This window comes from Lissotriton vulgaris, chromosome 1_1 (assembly GCF_964263255.1).
Source record: "Lissotriton vulgaris chromosome 1_1, aLisVul1.2, whole genome shotgun sequence".
Lineage (NCBI taxonomy): Eukaryota > Metazoa > Chordata > Amphibia > Caudata > Salamandridae > Lissotriton > Lissotriton vulgaris.
This window is the reverse complement of record NC_141685.1, coordinates 282195869-282214502: the sequence shown is the minus strand read 5'-3', so window position 1 is coordinate 282214502 and position 18634 is coordinate 282195869. Positions and strand designations below refer to the sequence as shown.

The 18634-nt window shown below is 49.7% G+C and overlaps 1 protein-coding gene across 1 annotated transcript in view; it reads left to right on the top strand.

The window, feature by feature from the left end:
* The window catches only part of ARMH1 (armadillo like helical domain containing 1), a 228530-nt gene that overhangs the window by 120534 nt on the left and 89362 nt on the right, over positions 1-18634 (top strand). Inside the window, exons 9-10 of the mRNA XM_086952310.1 lie at positions 11369-11498; positions 12111-12188. Of these exons, the coding sequence (XP_086808436.1) occupies positions 11369-11498; positions 12111-12188 (208 nt within the window). The remainder of the gene's footprint in view (positions 1-11368; positions 11499-12110; positions 12189-18634) is intronic.

Sequence of the window (18634 nt, the reverse complement as noted above, 5' to 3'; positions counted from 1 at the left end):
CCAAAGGGACATCTACTAACTGTTTGTGCGACTGCACCCCTGGTGCTATTGTCACAAGAAGGACATCTACTAACCGCTTGTGCAACTGCACCTCTGCTACTAATGCTGCCACTGGGACATCTACTAACTGCCTGTGCAACAGCAGCCCTGCTGCTAATGCCGCCACTGGGACATCTACTAACAGCTTGTGCAACTGCACCCCTGGTGCTGTTGTCACAAGAGGGACATCTACTAACTGCTTGTGTGACTGCACCTCTGCTGCTAATGCCACCAAAGGGACATCTACTAACTGTTTGTGTGACTGCACCTCTGCTGCTAATGCCACCAAAGGGACATCTACTAACTGTTTGTGTGACTGCAGCCCTGCCGCTTATGCTACCAAAGAGATATCTACTAACTGCCTGTTCGACTGCACTCCTGTGGCTCGTGCTGCAACAGGGACAATGTTGGAACTGGGGTCACCAGTTCCCCGGGGGGTAGCTTGGCTCGAGCAGGAAGGCACCCGAAGCTTAGGTGTAAAGTGACCACACAGCACACATATCCACTGAGACAGGTAACACACACAATGACTGAGACCACACCAGTGAGATTGATTAAAACAATGTACTTTTATCTGGATTAAGGTCACGGCTGATAGACCATTCGGAGCAATCAGGTAATCAAGATAGCATTAACTCAATTCACATTTCCTTGAAAGAGTATACTTTTCATCTCTCAGCCATAAATAGATAAATAAATAAATAATAAATAATAAATAGTAAATAACTGTAGGTCTGGCATCAGCCTTGCTCCTAGTCAGCACCTGTAAGAAAATACACGGTAATAACCTCTTTGTCAAAATTATATCGTATCACCCCCTGCAAGGAATTTACTAGTGGGAACCTCCATCAATATTGCATTTAGCAGGGGTAGTTCTGGTGCATGAGGTCGCAATCAACCTCTCAATAAATAAGCAGTATGAGCATTACATCAGGCCAGGGAAGACATTTCCATTAAAAACTAGGCAACATCCTTAAATCAGCGTGAACCTCCTCTTACTGCAGGTATAACCATTTCCTTACTCAGGAGTAACATTATGTAAGGCAATCACCACACTCCTGGTAGTAGGGTCTAACAGTCGCCTGTAACCAACTAATTTCCCCAACCAGGGGTTAACTTGGACCAACTTAGGCCTCAAAGGTGTCTCTTGGGGCTCCGGCCCAGTTCCAGTACTTTGGAAGGATTTCACAAGGCCAACGGGGCCCAACAACAGTATTCTCCAGGGGAGGGGCAAACTCGGGGCCTCCTGTAGCCTTCCGCCCTCCTCCCGGGGGTTACCTGGTCTCTTCAGGCCTCCTCGGCCCCTTGCGGCGATCTCAGCAGGCCTCGGGGTGAGAGTGGCCGGCTGCAGGTACAGCAGGGCGTCACGGGTCTGTCGTGATGTCAGCGGTGTGGGGGACCAATGGGAAGGCTGACAAGGAAGGACCTGGCTCTCACAGCCAATAGGGGCGCAGATAATGGGGGTGCGCCAGCCAGGACCAAGGGCTGTGCGTCATTTGATGGGGGGTGGGATCCAGGGCGACGCCCCGGTCATGTGATGGTGGAGGCAGGCTTCAGGGCCTAGCGCGGCCCTCTCCTCATATCGCGGCCTGACTAAGATTTACGGCAGCCCTCTCCTGGCCCCCGGGGCCACCGTGGGGGTGATGAGGTTGGCGCTTCTGGGCCGGCCGAGGCCGTGAACGGCGCCTGAGGCTCTGGCGGGGCGGCAAGGGCTGCGGCGGTGAGTGGGGCTACCAGCGCTTCTCCCTAGTGCTTCAAAGCACAGAGCTAGCAAGGCTTCGCAGCGCTTCTCCTGGGGGTCCAGCGCTTGGGTGACACGCGCTATGGGGGCAGTCACAGCAGTTCTAGCAAGACAGGCAGTCTGAGTAATAGCGCTTCTCAGGTACAGCGCTTCAAGGCACATTAGCTTCCAGGACCTCAGCGCTTCTCAAGGGGGCACAGTAGGGGAGCGATGGGTAGGCAGTGGTGGCAGAACAGGGCAGGGCCACAGGTGCAAACAGCGGGGGCACAAATGGCACAGCACAGTACCTGGTTGATCCCCAGTAGTCCTGGTCAGTTAGGTTTCTTCTTGGCGCTTGGTGGTTCTGGCGCCCTTTTTGTGGAAGCAGATTCTTGGTTGCTTGAAGAGGGGGGGGAGGAGGGGGGGGGTTTGAGTTGAAGGCTGCTGACCCGTTTCCTCAGCAGGTCACTTTAGGTGGTCCCTGGGTTCCCCTCCCGCCAGGCCAGATCAGTGGGCTAGTTCAGTGTTCCTCACACAGCTTGGTGGGCAGTGCCTAAACCCTGTCACCCCCAGTGGTATAGGTTTCTGACTAGGCCCTACTGCCTAAGTCTCCTGCGCAGGGTCCACCAGGTCAGTGATGCCCCAACTGACTGGAAAGTTTCCCTCCTTTTTCTTTTATAGTCCCAGGTCAGGTGACCACTCTCTGAGATGGCAGTTGGTGACCACTCCTCTATTCTGGAAGGTTACAGGAGCTTCCTCACTCTAGCTATGGGCAGGGAAGGCATGCTGGTATGGCAACAATGTTTAAGGGTTCCAGCCAGCTCCTTGCAACTAGGGTGCTACTATCAAGTACACTCCTCAGTAGCAGGGGCCTGTGGCAGCCATATTGGTAGGGGAGAGCCCCTGCACCTTAGCATTGTTTAGCAATGGGAAGGTGCCCGGAAACCTAAGGCCAACAAAAAGAAGGTGGGAAAAAATGAGGCAAGGGCGAAAAATAGGGAAAGACCACCCTAGGGCTGACAGGTCTAAAAGATATCTACTAACTGCTTGTGCGACTGCACTCCTGCGGCTAGTGCCTCAACAGGGACATCTACTAACTGCTTGTGCAACTGCACCCCTGGTTCTATTGTCAGAAGGGGGACATCTACTAACTGCTTGTGCGACTGCACTCCTGCTGCTAATGCCACCAAAGAGACATCTACTAACTGCTTGTGCTACTGCACCCCTGGTGGTATTGTCACATGAGGAACATCTACTAACTGCTTGTGCATCTGCACCTCTGCTGCTAATGGCACCACAGGGACATCTACTAACTGCTTCTGCGACTGCACACCTGGTGCTATTGTCAGAAGGGGGTCATCTACGAACTGCTAGTGCGACTGCAGTCCCGTGGCTAATGCTGCAACAGGAACATCTACTAACTGCTTGTGCGACTACACCTCTGCTACTAATGTCACCACAAAGACATCTACTAACTTTGTGTGACTGCACCCCTGCCGCTAATGTTACCAAAGAGATATCGACTAACTGCCTGTGCGACTGCACTCCTGCAGCTAGTGCCGCAACAGGGACATCTACCAACTGCTAGTGCGACTACACACCTGCTACTAATGCCACCACAGAGACACCTACTAACTGCTTGTGCGACTGCACCCCTGCTGCTAATTGCACCACCGGGATATCTATTAACTGCTTCCGCGACTGCACACCTGGTGCTATTCTCAAAAGGGGGATATCTACTAACTGCTTGTGCGACTGCACGCCTGCTGATAATGCCGCAACAGAGAGATCTACTAACTGCTAGTTTGACTGCAGTCCTGTGGCTAATGCCGCAACGGGGACATCTACTACTGCTTGTGCGACTGCACCTCTGCTAATGCCACCACAGGGACATCTACTAACTGCTAGTGCGACTGCAGTCCTGCGGCTAATGCCGCAACAGGGACATCTACTAACTGCTTGTGCGACTGCACCTCTGCTACTAATGCCACCACAGAGACATCTACTAACTGCTTGGGCGACTGCACCTCTGCTACTAATGCCGCCACAGGGATAGCTACTAACAGCTTGTGCGACTGCACCCCTGGTACTGTTGTCACAAGTCGGACATCTACTAACTGCTTGTGTTACTGCACCCCTGCAACTAACGTCACCACAGAGACATCTACTAACTGCTCATGCGACTGCACCCCTGATGCTAATGCCACCACAGGGACATCTACTAACTGCTTGTGCGACTGCACCCCTAGTTCTAATGTCACAAGAGGGATATCTACTAACTGCTTGTGTGACTGCACCCCTGCTGCTAATGCCGCAACAGGGACATCTACAAACTGCTAGTGCGACTGCACCCCTGCTGCTAATGCCACCACAGGGACATCTACTAACTGCGTGTGCGACTGCACCTCTGCTACTAATGCCCCCACAGGGACATCTACTAACTGCCTGTGCGACAGCATCCCTGCTGCTAATGCCGCAACAGGGACATCTACTAATTGCTTGTGCGACTGCACCCCTGCTGCTAATGCCGCAACAGAGACATCTACTAACTGCTAGTGCGACTGCACCCCTGCTGCTAATGCCACCACAGGGACATCTAATAACTGCTTGTGCAAATGCACCTCTGCTACTAATGCCACCACAGGGACATCTACTAACTGCTAGTGCGACTGCATTCCTGCACCTAATGCCGCAACAGAGACATCTACTAACTGCTTGTACGACTGCACCTCTGCTACTAATGCCGCCACAGGGACATCTACTAACAGCTTGTGCGACTGCACCCCTGGTGCTGTTGTCACAAGAGGGACATCTACTAACTGCTTGTGCTACTGCACTCCTGCAACTAGCGTCACCACAGAGACATCCACTAACTGCTTGTGCGACTGCACCCCTGCTGCTAATGCCACCACAGGGACATCTACTAACTGCTTGTATGACTGCACCTCTGCTGCTAATGCCACCACAGAGACATCTACTAACTGCTTGTGTGACTGCACCCCTGCTGCTAACGCCCGAACAGGGACATCTACTAACTGCTTGTGCGACTGCACCCCTGCTGCTAATGCCACCACAGGGACTTCTAACTGCTTGTGCGACTGCACCCCTGCCGCTAATGCTACCAAAGAGATATCGACTAACTGCCTGTGCCACTGCACTCCTGCAGCTAGTGCCACAACAGGGACATCTACTAACTCCTAGTGCGAACACACACCTGCTACTAATGCCAGCACAGAGACACTTACTAACTGCTAGTGCGACTGCACCCCTGCTGCTAATTGCACCACAGGGATATCTATTAACTGCTTCCGAGACTGCACACCTGGTGCTATTGTCAGAAGGGGGATATCTACTAACTGCTTGTGCAACTGCACCCCTGCTGCTAATGCCGCAACAGAGACATCTACTAACTGCTTGTGCGACTGCAGTCCTGCAGCTAATGCCGTAACAGGGACATCTACTAACTGCTTGTGCGACTGCACCCCTGCTGCTAATGCCGCAACAGAGACATCTACTAACTGGCAGTGCGACTGCAGTCCTGCGGCTAATGCCGTAACAGGCACATCTACTAACTGCTTGTGCGACTGCACCCCTGCTGCTAATGCCGCGACAGAGACATCTACTAACTGCGTGTGCGACTGCACCTATGCTACTAATGCCACCACAGGGACATCTACTAACTGCTTGTGCGACTGCACCTCTGCTACTAATGCCGCCACAGGGACATCTACTAACTGCTTATGCGTCTGCACTCCTGGTGCTAATGCCACCACAGGAAAATCTACTAACTGCTGTGCAACTGCACCCCTGCCACTAACGTCACCACAGAGACATCTACTAACTGCTTGTGCGACTGCACCCCTGTCGCTAATGCTACCCAAGAGATATCGACTAACTGCCTGTGCAACTGCACTCCTGCAGCTAGTGCCGCAACACGGACATCTACTAACTGCTAGTTTAACTGCACCCCTGCTGCTAATGCCACCACAGGGACATCTACTAACTGCGTGTGCGACTGCACCTCTGCTACTAATGCCGCCACAGGGACATCTACTAACAGCTTGAGCCACTGCACCCCTGGTGCTCTTGTCATAAGTGGGACATCTATTAACTGCTTGAGCAACTGCACTCATGCTACTAATGCCACCACAGGGACATTTACTAACTGCCAGTGCAACTGCACCCCTGGTGCTAATGTCACAAGAGGGATGTAAGGATCTGGGGACCGAGGGGATGTAGAAACCCCAAACCACAGGCGGTACCACAGGGTTTAAGTTATTGGTCGCTTTATTCAAGGTTTTCACAGTTAGTAATAACACCATGAAAAGGTAGGATCCTCAGGGTCTCGGGACACTGGTTGACTGTTTCCTGCTTGCACAGAACAGGTCAGGATGGCTGGGCTTCTCCTTGGGCTCGAGGTTCTCTGGGATCCCGGGTCTTTGGGCCTCAGAAGGGAAGAGAAAAGGGTGCAAGAAACGGGGTCAATCAAACTATTCCGCCTTTCCTAAATACGTGTGCTACCTTCACCAATCAGTGGTTGTGAGGGTTGTGAGGAGCGTTTAAACAAATCAAATCCCAATCAAGTGCTCTACCTCCCGTCTCCCCAAATCAAGTGCTCTACCTCCCGCCTCCCCAAACACCCCACCAAAATGCCCCTTGCAATGGCACTTGCCTGTAGCCGCGGCCCGTCCCTTGGACCGCGGCGCCTGGACCAGTGGCGTCTCCTCCTCCTCCTATCGGCCCACCGGGTTTACTCGTGGTGTATAAGACGTTCTTCATGCTCGGATGTTCACTCGCCTTGTCCACGGCTCGACTCTCCGCTCTCTCCTCCGCTGCTCCGACGCGGCTCCCTGCACTCTCCTCCGCTGCTCCAACGCGGCTCCTGGTTCTCTCCTCCGCTGCTCCGATATCCGTCACTCCTTCTCCTTCCCCTTCCGTGTTACGTCCTCGCCGTTGGTTCTCCTCTCTGTCCTCCAGGTGCTCGGCTCTCCTGCCTCCAACGCTGCACCCCGTCCGGTCTACTTCCAGTCCTCTTATCCCCCTCACTTCCGTAGACAGACTCGACTCCGCCCCCTCCAGTCTGTCAGTGACTAGAGCGCTGGCTTGTTCCGGGTTCCCACATGATGGCAAGGCGGAAGTGCCTTCCTGGTCCACACAACGGGTCCCGTCCTGCTCCTCCTCACAAGGGACATCTACTAACTGCTTGTGCGACTGCACCTCTGCTACTAATGCCACCACAGGGACATCCACTAACAGCTTGTGCGACTGCACCCCTGGTGCTAATGTCACAAGAGAGATATCTACTAACTGCTTGTGCGACTGAGCCTCTGCTGCTAATGCCGCAACAGAGACATCTACTAACTGCTTGTGCGACTGCACCCCTGCTGCTAATGCCGCAACAGAGACATCTACTAACTGCTAGTGCGACTGCAGTCCTGCGGCTAATGCCGCAACAGGGACATCTACTAATTGCTTGTGCGACTGCACCCCTGCTGCTAATGCCACCACAGGGACATCTACTAACTGCGTGTGCGACTGCACCTCTGCTACTAATGCCGCCACAGGGACATCTACTAACTGCCAGTGCAACTGCAGTTATGCGGCTAATGACTCAACAGGGACATCTACTAAATGTTTGTGGTGGCACCACAGGGACATCTACTAACTGCTGTGAGAATGCACCCCTGCCACTAACGTCACCACAGAGACATCAACTAACTGCTTGTGAGACTGCACCCCTGGTGCTGTTGTCACAAGATGGATATCTACTAACTGTTTATGCGTCTGCACCCCTGAAGCTAATGCCACCACAGGGACATCTACTAACTGCTGTGCGACTGCACCCCTGCCACTAATGCCACCACAGGGACATCTACTAACTGCTTGTGTGACTGCACCCCTGGTGCTGTTGTCACAAGAGGGAGATCTACTAATGGGCTGTGGGACATGCACCTCTACTGCTAATGCCGCCACAGAGACATCTACTAACTGCTCGGGCGACTGCACTCCTGCGGCTAATGCCACTACAAGCACATCTACTAACTGATTGTGTGACTGCACCCCTGCTGCTACTGTTGCAATAGGGTCATCCACTAACTGCTTGTGCAACTGTACCCCTGCCACTAATGCCACCACACAGATATCTACTAGCTTCTTGTGCGACTGCACCCCTGCCACTAATGCCACCACAGAGACATCTACTACCTGCTTGTGCGACTGCACCCCTGCCGCTAATGCCACCACAGGGACATCTAGGAGCACCCTCTGGTACTGCACCCCTGCTGCTAAACCACAACAGAGAGTACACACAACTGGCAGACATACACATGCACAAGGACAACCCACTAGCTCCCACTCATCACACAATCAATCAAATAGTTGCAAACCTTAGCAGTAGTCCCATCATCCCTTCCTTCCTGCTTCCTGGGTAGGGGTGTTCAATTCAGGCTCCCAGCTTCACATCCCTCATGAGATGTACCATTTTGGCTCCTCCTCGTCCTCTGGTGCAGGTGACAGCTAGGTTGTGCTAGGCCTCAGAAGGGCACAAGCGGTGCTGTAACCCTCTGTCTCACAAGGCCTTTTGAAGCTGAGCTCTAACACAAAGCAGCAGTTCGGCTTGGGTTAGGTGAGTTGCCAGGTGTGGCGAGATCCAGAATGGCAATGCCATGATGATCTTTGCAACATGAGAGGGCAGGTGAACACACGATTATATAGAAAGGAGGCTGAGAAAAGTGAGGGCAGGAATACTACCTAGCAGAAGTACCAGCCTTTCATATGCCCTATCCCTAATCCCATTGTCTCTTCTCATTGTCTAACTTTATAAAGAACCAGCCCATGAGAACAAACATCTTGATCTAAAGAACTCCTCGCAGCACACATCAGGGCTCAGTGTGAGCCTGGGTGAAATTCCTTATTTTGGAATGTCATGCCTACCCTCACCGCTGTATTACAGATGTACGCCGAGAGGCAAAACAGCCATAAGGGTACACTGACTGTACTCCACATGCAGGTGCTGTACAGTCACTGTGCTCCCATCGAACCTCTCGGAGGGTGGAAAGGGGGGTTCCAAAAACCCCCAGGCATCCCCCTGCAGTCACTTCCTACACCTACCTGCAGGTGTATCACTGCCCCCTTCAAATGTGACGGTGGGTCTGCCACCCCAGTGAAAAGCTGAATACAACGTGTCCACATTTCACTAATGTGCTTTTCCCAGTACAGGCAGAAGTCCACACTTGCCATAGGAACAGTGCATCATGAATTAGGGTGCCCTGTCGAGGACTGCACCCAACACACCCAGTTAAAGATGCACTGTGATGTTGACAGGGTAGTGTGCCCAATATGTTAGATGGGCCCAGAAAGTCAGTGTCCTCCTTCAAGACACCCACATTGATGGGCCTCTCTTGTTGTAAGAACATTATTTTTCATTGTATCACGTGTGGCCCTATATCAGTTGCGCCGGTTGTTTTTGGTGCACGGCACCGGCACTTAATTGTCAATTTAGTACTTATGATTGTCTGCCACTTAGTGGCACTGTTTATCTAATTCGGACACAAGCACAACAAGACTAGTTTATTAATTCAATACAAATTAAAATTAACTAATACCTGCCGCCCAAGCCATTCTTATAGCTTTGAGTACCTGGAATAGTGTGAACTGACACATTTGTAGGAGTGTAAAAGGTATCCGTTGCATTGATACTGTCATCGGCAACACGGGCAAGCTTGCTGCAGTGGCCTCCTGACTAATCCTGGGCATAGTTCGTGTAGTAGCGCTACGCGTAGCTATACGAAGTGCACTTCGCACTACTCAAGCTACGCGTACCTATGCGAACTGCGTAGTGAAGTAGGGAAAATGCTGTTCGCACTGATTGCACAGTGCCAGATGCATGTCCGCACTGTGCAATCATTGCAAACGACATCTTTCACAGTGCAAGTGGTCGTTTTCTGCCGCTCAAGTAGATTTGTACTCCAGCGGCAGCTTTCTCAACGCTGACTGGTAGTTTCTCATTGCGAGCGGTCGCGAGCATGCGCGACCACTCGCAATGAGAAACCTGAACCCCCCGCGCTCAGAATCTCACCGGAAAGTTTATTTTCCACGCTTGCGATCGGCAACTTGATGTTGCTGATTGCAAACGAGGAAAAAGTCTCCCCGGGATAGTGTTATGCTCGCTCGCGGTCGCCAACTTGACGTTGAGGACTGCGAGCGAGCAAAAAATTCCTGCTATGCTACATGTTTTGCACTATGCTACGTTCAATTCGCGTAGTTGTGCAAACTACGCACACTCTGCGAGCGTAGTTTTCCGCCCAGGCCTACTCCTGACGAGGCCCTGGTATTTATTTTTTTTATTATTATTTTTTTTACAAATGAAGCACAGTCCTCCTGTATCCATAGAACCTGTGGTGGATGCCTGTTCCTTGGTTTGCACAAGCCTCAAACACAGCACACAAACAGAGGGAGTTTTCAAATTTTCGTCGACTCACACCCCTTACAAATGAGGAAATGCTTAAAATTTAGTGTGTGCCACTGCAAGAGCATTCTAAATTACAATAGAGCCTTAATGCCCTTTCTGGAATGCAGATGTCCATCTACTACTAGTAAAATGGTCCAGAGCTTTGTTAGTACACAGGGTCCACAATGAATATTCAGTGCTTTGCTTTCTATGTAATTTGATGCATTGGTGTAAAAAAATACTCGCCTGAATTCATAACAGGTGTGTGTGTGTGTGTGTGTGTGTGCGCGCGCGCGCATGGGTGTGTGTCACTGCTTAATTTGTAACAAAATCATTAGGAGGCCACTATAGCTTGCAAGACACATTGCACCTGCTAGCGCAGCCAATGACACTGCTAACACAACTACGAACCATCACAGCCAACAAGTTAGACAATACAGACTATCCAAGGCTCCCAAAGCAATAAGAATGGCTTGTGCGACAGATAATGATAATTTTTAATGTAGATCTCCTAAATTAGATAGACTGTGCCTCTGTGTGGTAGACTGTCACAACAGCCGGTGTTGACAATTAAGTGCGGATGCCGAGCACTAGAATCCACCGGCACAAATTAAGCACTGGGTGTGTGCAAACATTGGTTGTGTCGAGTTTCAGGTTTCCAGCTGGGCAGAATGATTGTATTCCCCGGCTTTAACCCCCTGGAACTCCTTCAGGAGCCACCTGGAGTAATCTGTGAAATTGCATAGTATTCCTCATTTTAATGCAGAAAACTCAGAGAAGTCAAACTGGATTGAGTAACACCACAATTACAGTAATGTATTTATCCCATATTGATTTTACTGCACAGTAATTTTGAGAAAGTCAGAATTACAGCGCTAGTTTAGTCTGTGTGGTATGTGTTTCATGTGGTCCAATGCAATAGTTGTAGGTGAGATCCTGAACATCACTAATATCGATTTACATGAATATGACTTTAGACTATTGACTATTGACTACCACTATATCATCAAGGTAAATTTGTTTGAGGAAGTATAGATTTACAATTCCTGGTTTGCTTTTGGCGTTGTTGCTCAAAGGAATCAGCCTGAATATGGAATGAAAACTCAGAAGTATAAAGCATCAGTGCTGCTTGCATGCTGATCAAGCTTCTATCCCGACAGGATGTTGGCCCGGGAGTCTGTGGAGCTCTGTGAAGAGCTGATCCAGTTGCGTGTTGTGCATCACCTACTGTTTGCGATAGGGAACCAGCATCATGTTGAAAGCCAACGACAGGCCAGCCTCACTCTTGAGGTAAGTGGAGGGGGAGACGTGGGACCTGTTCCTGCTCTTGCAAATCAAAGAGTGTGCAGGCAAGAGGTGAGTTATTGGGATCCATATTAGGGATAAGCAATAACTTTCCTTCATCTTAGTATCAGATTGAAATGATATTGACTTGTTTAGTTGTCTGTGTATTTGATTAAGTTATAACATGTCCCACTGCCACTTGTGAGTATTGAAGAGTGGGGAAGGAGTCTTTGGTGGCAAATGTCTAAATGCTCTTCATGGGGATTCTTCATGTATGTATGATCTTGTCATGTATGGTTTGTAAGTGGGATCTTGCCAAATGATCTCTTATCATTTTATTTTTTTCTTCTTAGTGCAAATAATGTTTTTCCGTTGGCCATTGAAAGGTTTTTATGATATACTAGGGCAGCACAAAGGCAACTCTAGGCGACTGCTAACCAGTAAGGGGGTGAGGGCACTCTGTTTCTGCTAGTACCATTAATATGTTCTTACTGCCAAGGGAGGAGGGGGCAAAATGTTTATGGGTAGAATGAAAGAAACGTATTTGACTAGTTGTGCTTTAGTTTCCATCTACTGCAAACCTACGACACATCTGACAAGAATATATTGTCTTTGCAGTTTTTTATTCGGTCTTTCCCCAGAGTGGAAGAACACGTAGAAAAAGCGATTGGAGCGAAACTATACCATCTACTACTGGTAAATTAGTTTGTTTTTGTACAATCATTGTTATAATTTTGTGTGCGCTTTGCATATTGTATCCAGCCAGGATTCTGACAAGTTTCTCCAAAGTGTCACACCAATAAGTGGATTACCATTGAGGGAGGGGAATAATTCTACAAAAACATATTGAAAGTATGGATAGACAACATCTTACAAAGAGGACCCTTGGTCTGTTTGGGTAGATGGGCAGTCCAGGACAGCAGCATTCTGATTGGTTGTGGTTGCCCAATGATGCAAGAAGTGGAGGCGTCATGAACAAAGGTATTTAGAAGTCACAAAGCCTGCTTTGCAATGTGCAAAAACATTTTTCAAATTGGCAAAAGCCTTTCTGATTTGCAAAAGGGCTTTAGCAATCCATTACTATTTACATCTAGACAAGGCCTTGAGAGTCTTTCTTCTTCCTATTTGAGAGTCACCATGGTATGTGTCACTGGTTTACAATCGCAATTTGAGGTGGCAACTGATTCACAAAGGCCAATCTGTCCCAGTGGGACAGGCCGTTGATTAGAGTGCATCAATTTCCTCTACCTTTGCTTTATATTACTATCTTATCACTATTGTGCTTCTCGTGAGCCTGATCTGGGGCCGCCACTTTTCTCCATATCTTCTATTCGTCTTTAATCTGTTAGTTGATTGGAGGGTTTCAAAGCCCACGTCTTCACTAATGATTCAAAACATGTTTTCTTTTACTATAATGTTGGATTCTCTTTATACTGGAGTCTTAGGTGTCTATTCACAAGAACGTGTGCTAAATATCACCAAAAAATGCTAACGCACCTTTACACATCACAGCCGATCGCAGGAAAATAACCCCGTGTTAACATGGAATTCACAACACCGAGGTACCATGCGATAGTTAGCTGAAAACGCGGCCAATGTCCGCGATACAACCACCTCGACGGAGATAAAAACACAAGCCCCAATGTGAAAAAACGTGTGATGAGCACATCTGTGATGAGGAAAGCAGGGATAAGCACCGCCAGGCCCGCAACACACTCCGAAGTGAAAACCACACTGCCTGAAAGGGAGAAGGGTGAGCCAAATCAGAGCCAAAGGGACATCCCACACACAATGCAGCACACACACACATAGGAAGTAGAGCACCCCAACATCGAACACAATCTGGTACAAACACCATTTGCACAAACGAACACAGGTTACAAGTGCGCCCGCCTGTGGCCGGGAAACGGTCATACGCACCTGGCAAAGCACGAAACAGTGAAACAAGAATGCACAAGTACAAACCCACAGTCCTGATGGGGTGGCAGTGCACGTTTGGCAGGGAGGCAGATAGTCTGTGACACACACATTGGCATACAAATCAAGACACAACACAGTTGGAGACAAGTGAAAGTGCACAAACGTTATCAACAAGTGCGTGTCAGAGCGGCCAAGAGAAGTGCCAGGATATGCAGACCAATGCAGCAGCATGCCTGAATGAGGAACGCAAGAAAGCGCCCATGTCCACCTCGGTGTAGTCCATCACCAACTCAAGTCCGTGCCAACCCAAATTGGTTGTCCGCGCCGGGACCATGTGTCCAGGACAAAGCAGCCATGTCCACTGTCGTCTTGGGGCATGGAACCAGATCCACCACCTGCAAACAGGCGACTGGACAAATGCAATGCGTCACATCCAGTCGTGGCTGCAGTCACTCGTCCATGAACGCGAGTGCAGCCGTGTAGGCCAACAGCTCCAATGAGCAAACTTTGTCCAACACATCCGACATGTCGTTAACGTAATCCATCAGCTTACCCGGACAGATGTGCTGACAGCAACCACTCGAGTCAATGGGCACCAAAGCCCAATCGGGAAGTGGCTCAAAGTGCTCACTGCACACGACGACTCTTGCAATCTCCCTTGCCCAGTTCCCAGCCTGCATGCCAAACATCTATGCATGCCATAAACGGGCATCACAGTGACACTCCTGGTCGTGGGTCAACAGGGGGCGCACACACCCATCGATGTCCAGGTCAGCTACCGTGACGTTGGAGAGGCAGACATCCATGGACAGTGTCCCCAGGACATGCAGCAGACATGCACGGTACAGCTTCACATGACTGGAGTCGAGCATGTGTCCGGGATGGCCTGCCATTGCGTCAGTAGCTCTGCTTGAAGCGGCACTGGCTTGCCAATGCGCCAGACCTGTGGATGAAATGGCACAGCTCAGTGCAATGAGCAGTGTCTGCTTGCAACGGGTGCAGGTCTGGTGTGGGTTGCTAGTACGTGTGAAGGCCATTTCACACACGCTTACTACGACCAAGGACTCCTGCGTGTGGGATGTGTACACATTGGTCCCAAGCTGGGCAGTGCTTAGTGTGGGAGTCACAAGCAAATGCCCTCGTAACTGTCAGGGGGTGCTGGCCACATGCAAGTTCCTGCTCGGAGCTGCAGATGTGCTACCGCCTGATATTGCAGACAAAGGACCTTTCATCCCTACAGTAACTTCATGATCTGCATGCATACAGGAGATGTACAGAGGCCTGTTGTGGGTGTGGTGGGATGTCTGCGACCCTGGGATTCTTGGATGGTATGCCCAGTATGTGGCACATGAGCAACCCCACTGTGTGTTATGTTGCCACATAGCTGCCCCTCCCTCCCAAGAGCCCTTGTGTGCGCTGCGCTCCGACATGTCCCCGTCTGTGCGTGCCCGCCCTCCTGGTGCATGCTACATTGCATCATCGACTACTGTGGCCATGGTGGCGACTACACCCCAACACAGAGTAACACTTACCACACTTCCAGCATGAGGCCATGTCAGAGCCACGCCCTGCTGCCCCTGCCGAATCAGCACGCCCCTGGGGTGACCTGACGTATGCCGGACAAGCACACACCACTTGTGCATGCAGTGGGGTGCATGCGCAGCAACATGTCCAGGGTCACTGCCAACTCTGAGGGGACATTGCAACATCCACTGACGACAGCACACTGTGACGTTTCAGATCCAGTGCCCATCATGCTGATACAATGACTACACGGACACACTTGCTCAGATTGTGTGGAAGGCTAATGCACGTGCGCACGTCACATTTATTTGCAGGCACACATACCGAGTGACACTTGTGTTGGATGTGTGTGGGGTGTGTGCACACAGGCAGGCAAGGGCTGCCTTGTGCAGTCAGAAATCGGCAACAGAGTACATCGTAAAGGACATAACCATACAACCATAAAGGCATCATGACTCATTGTGCACAGAGTTAGTGGCACCAGTGCTGTTGGGGATGCCGCCTGCGATGAGGCATGTCCAATGGTGTGGACTCCTCCACATCTTACCCAAGACACAGTTCCACATGTGTGACCTACTGGACCGCAGTGTAGGCCTGAGGCAGCGGTCAGTGCAGGGCCACAGTCACATGGCATTGATGACCCCAATACCACCGTCACAGAGGTCATCCAATATATCAGGAGAAGGGGTCCTGGACTTGACCAGCACAGTCTCAGTGGCCCAGGATGCACTGCGGCCGGAACAGGCACACCACCACGGGACGGTGACTTGCGGTGCAGTCAGATGCGTCATGCGACCTGGGTGGGTCCTCATCAATGTCCGAGGTGCATGTGGCGGAGGGCTACAGGGAACAGTGGAAGGTGTCCTCCAAGGCATGATGCAGAGGGTGGAGGCTATCCAGAAGCAGCAAATGGAGGAGTGTATTGCCACAGCATCATTTTCGCCACGGAGACAGTATCCCTGACATGATGGCGACGACAAACCCAAGTCCATGGACTCAGTCGCCCCCGAGTCCAAACAGAATGTCTTGTAGGTCTCAGGAAACAGACTGAGTGGCACCGGGGCTGGAAGGGAATGCAGTCTCCGATGAGGCTTGTACAATGATATCAAGTATGCCATAAATGAATCAAGGCTGAATTCAAAATTGTGTGTGACTTATTCGACCGCAGTGTAGGCCTGAGGCAGCGGTCAGCACGGGCCATTCACCAAGTGCCGCCGGCTTAGGTTGGATGGCCCCACCGGCCTGCGTACTTCAGGTTCAGTGGCACCACGGGACGCAGGCTTGTGTTGAACAGGGTTGGTGGCACCACGTGTCGCCTTCTTGCGTTGAACAGGGTTAGTGGCACCACATGTCGCCAGCTTGCATTGAACAGGGTTGATGGTACCACTTGTCGCCGGCTTGCGTTAAACAGGGTTAGTGGCACCACGTGTCGCCGGCTTGCGATGAACGCGGTTAGTGGCACCACGTGTCGCCGCCTTGCCATATGGAATTATGCCTCACTGATCGAAGGGGGTCTGATGCTGTAGCCGCTGCCACGGACTTGGGGACACTGCCATTCAGGACTGGGAGGCACTGCCCTGACAGACGCGTTATCCATTAAAAATGAGTACCATCGAGCAGTGCGAGGGCTTTTTTTTCACACCCCTACGCAGGCCTGGCGTATGCAGGTCCAACCCACTACGCACGCGCATGCAGGTGGAGACGTAACATGCAACATTTCCGCTTGCCACAGCACTCCATACACCAGCAGTTGCTCACAAAAGGGGCATTGCACTCTGTTGTCTGTCAGGCACCTCCAGGCCACATCTGGCCTTGGGTAGGTTCACATTCCTTGGTCACTTACCTTTCTCGCACATGCCTGCTCCATGCCTCTCCTCACATCCTGCTATTGAATGATCATTGTCTCTGTGGCATCTGTGGGGATTCAGGTGTGGCTCTTGGCTGGGCTTCCTTTCATGCTGGCGATGTCTGCAGTTTGCACCATCTTGCGAAAGGGGTGTTCAATCTATCTCCACTTTTGTTGTGGTACGGTGGGGATAAATCGGAGTTATGTCCTTGTGAATATACCCCTTAGCCTTTCTCATGACTTTTGATGACAGGATGTTTTCAACGGTCCTAAATGTAATTCAAAAGAAGCTAATATCCCTTTGCTCCTGATTGCGTTTGCACATCTTCTCCAGCTTGTTTTCTATTTCTTTCTGCTCACATGTCACAATTTAAATATATTCAGCATTTTGGTTTTATATTTAATTTGTTGATGAATTACTTCAACTAAATTGTTTCAGTTTCATCTCCATAATACAATTCAAATTAACATCTGATTACCTTTATTTCATTAAAATTATATCTTCACACCCATGTCATGCTAAAGTCATTGTTTTCTCCAAATACCTACATCTAACTGGTTGTATATTCGTTTTCATTTCCAATTTAATTTCCTTTGCTTTTTATTGAAGTACCATTCACTCATCTGGCGCTCATTATTTGTTCCCATGTCTTTGTTTATTCACTACCTAGTGATTTGTTCTCTGCTCTGTTTCTTACATCTGTACTTCATCCTTCTTGTGATGGCTGTCCTTTCTGATCTTTTTCTGCTTTCCGATGCCTAACTTTGGAATGAACTACTTTCTGATGTAAGACTGTCGCTATTGTTGGCCGTTCCTAAACGTTGAATAAAATTACACCTTACTCCAGTATTGGAACTTTCATAGATTGACATGCTTGAATCGTTCTCCGTCGTCGAGATGGGAGTCCCCGGTACATCAAAATAGCAATGCAAAGCTATTACAAACCAAAACTAGGCCTAGGCCGTTTCAGTTTTGTAACATATCCACCTCTTTTTGTAAAATAGACCAAATGAAACACACAACCAATCAGATCAGCCTTATCCTCTAGAACCCTCCTGAGAAAACCTCAGACCTTCAGATCTTCTACCGCACGTTGTGCTAGGGAGTCTCCACTAAGTTCTGCTCAGTTATTCATTATCCTATTACTCTTGTGAGATATTTTCAACTATTTTATCTTCCAGATTACTCTACAACTTGGTTTTTTTCAATTCCTTATGGCAGATAAGGAGAAAAGGGGCCTTTTTAGAGCTTGTGCCACCTGCTCTAAGAAGAGGCTTTTGTGGATGACCCTCATAAGTACTGTATTTACTACCTGTATCCTGACCATAGAGCTAAGGATTGGAAGGTATGTCGTACTGATAGAGCGCGCAGGTCGCCCGACTCTTTATTTTACCAGATTTCACACACTTGGGCCCATGACGTGTTTAATGACAGTATTTTTGTGAATCGGGCGAGTTTACACACCACCATCAGTAATTCTATGTGTTTTTCTTACCACTATTACCAGCGTACCTGACTTACCACAGGTACCTAATTTCCTGACGGATCAGGAGCTAGCAGTGGACAGGAGATAAGAACAACCATAATATCTTATACATTTAATAACACTTTTATACCTTTATAAGGACCACAGACACCTGAGGGGTTTTAAAGATTTTATATAGTAAGTTTAAAATCAGAATGACATGAGAATAAAACTAATACAGATTAGAATGTCAATAATCAGGATTATAACTATAATATAACTGTGAATTAGGGCAAGCACCATTGAGTGCAAGTGGAAAAGTACTGGGTAAGGGTAACAGGGAACATGCTATTCAGTTTCAGGCTTATACTAAGGTAGGTGAGTTT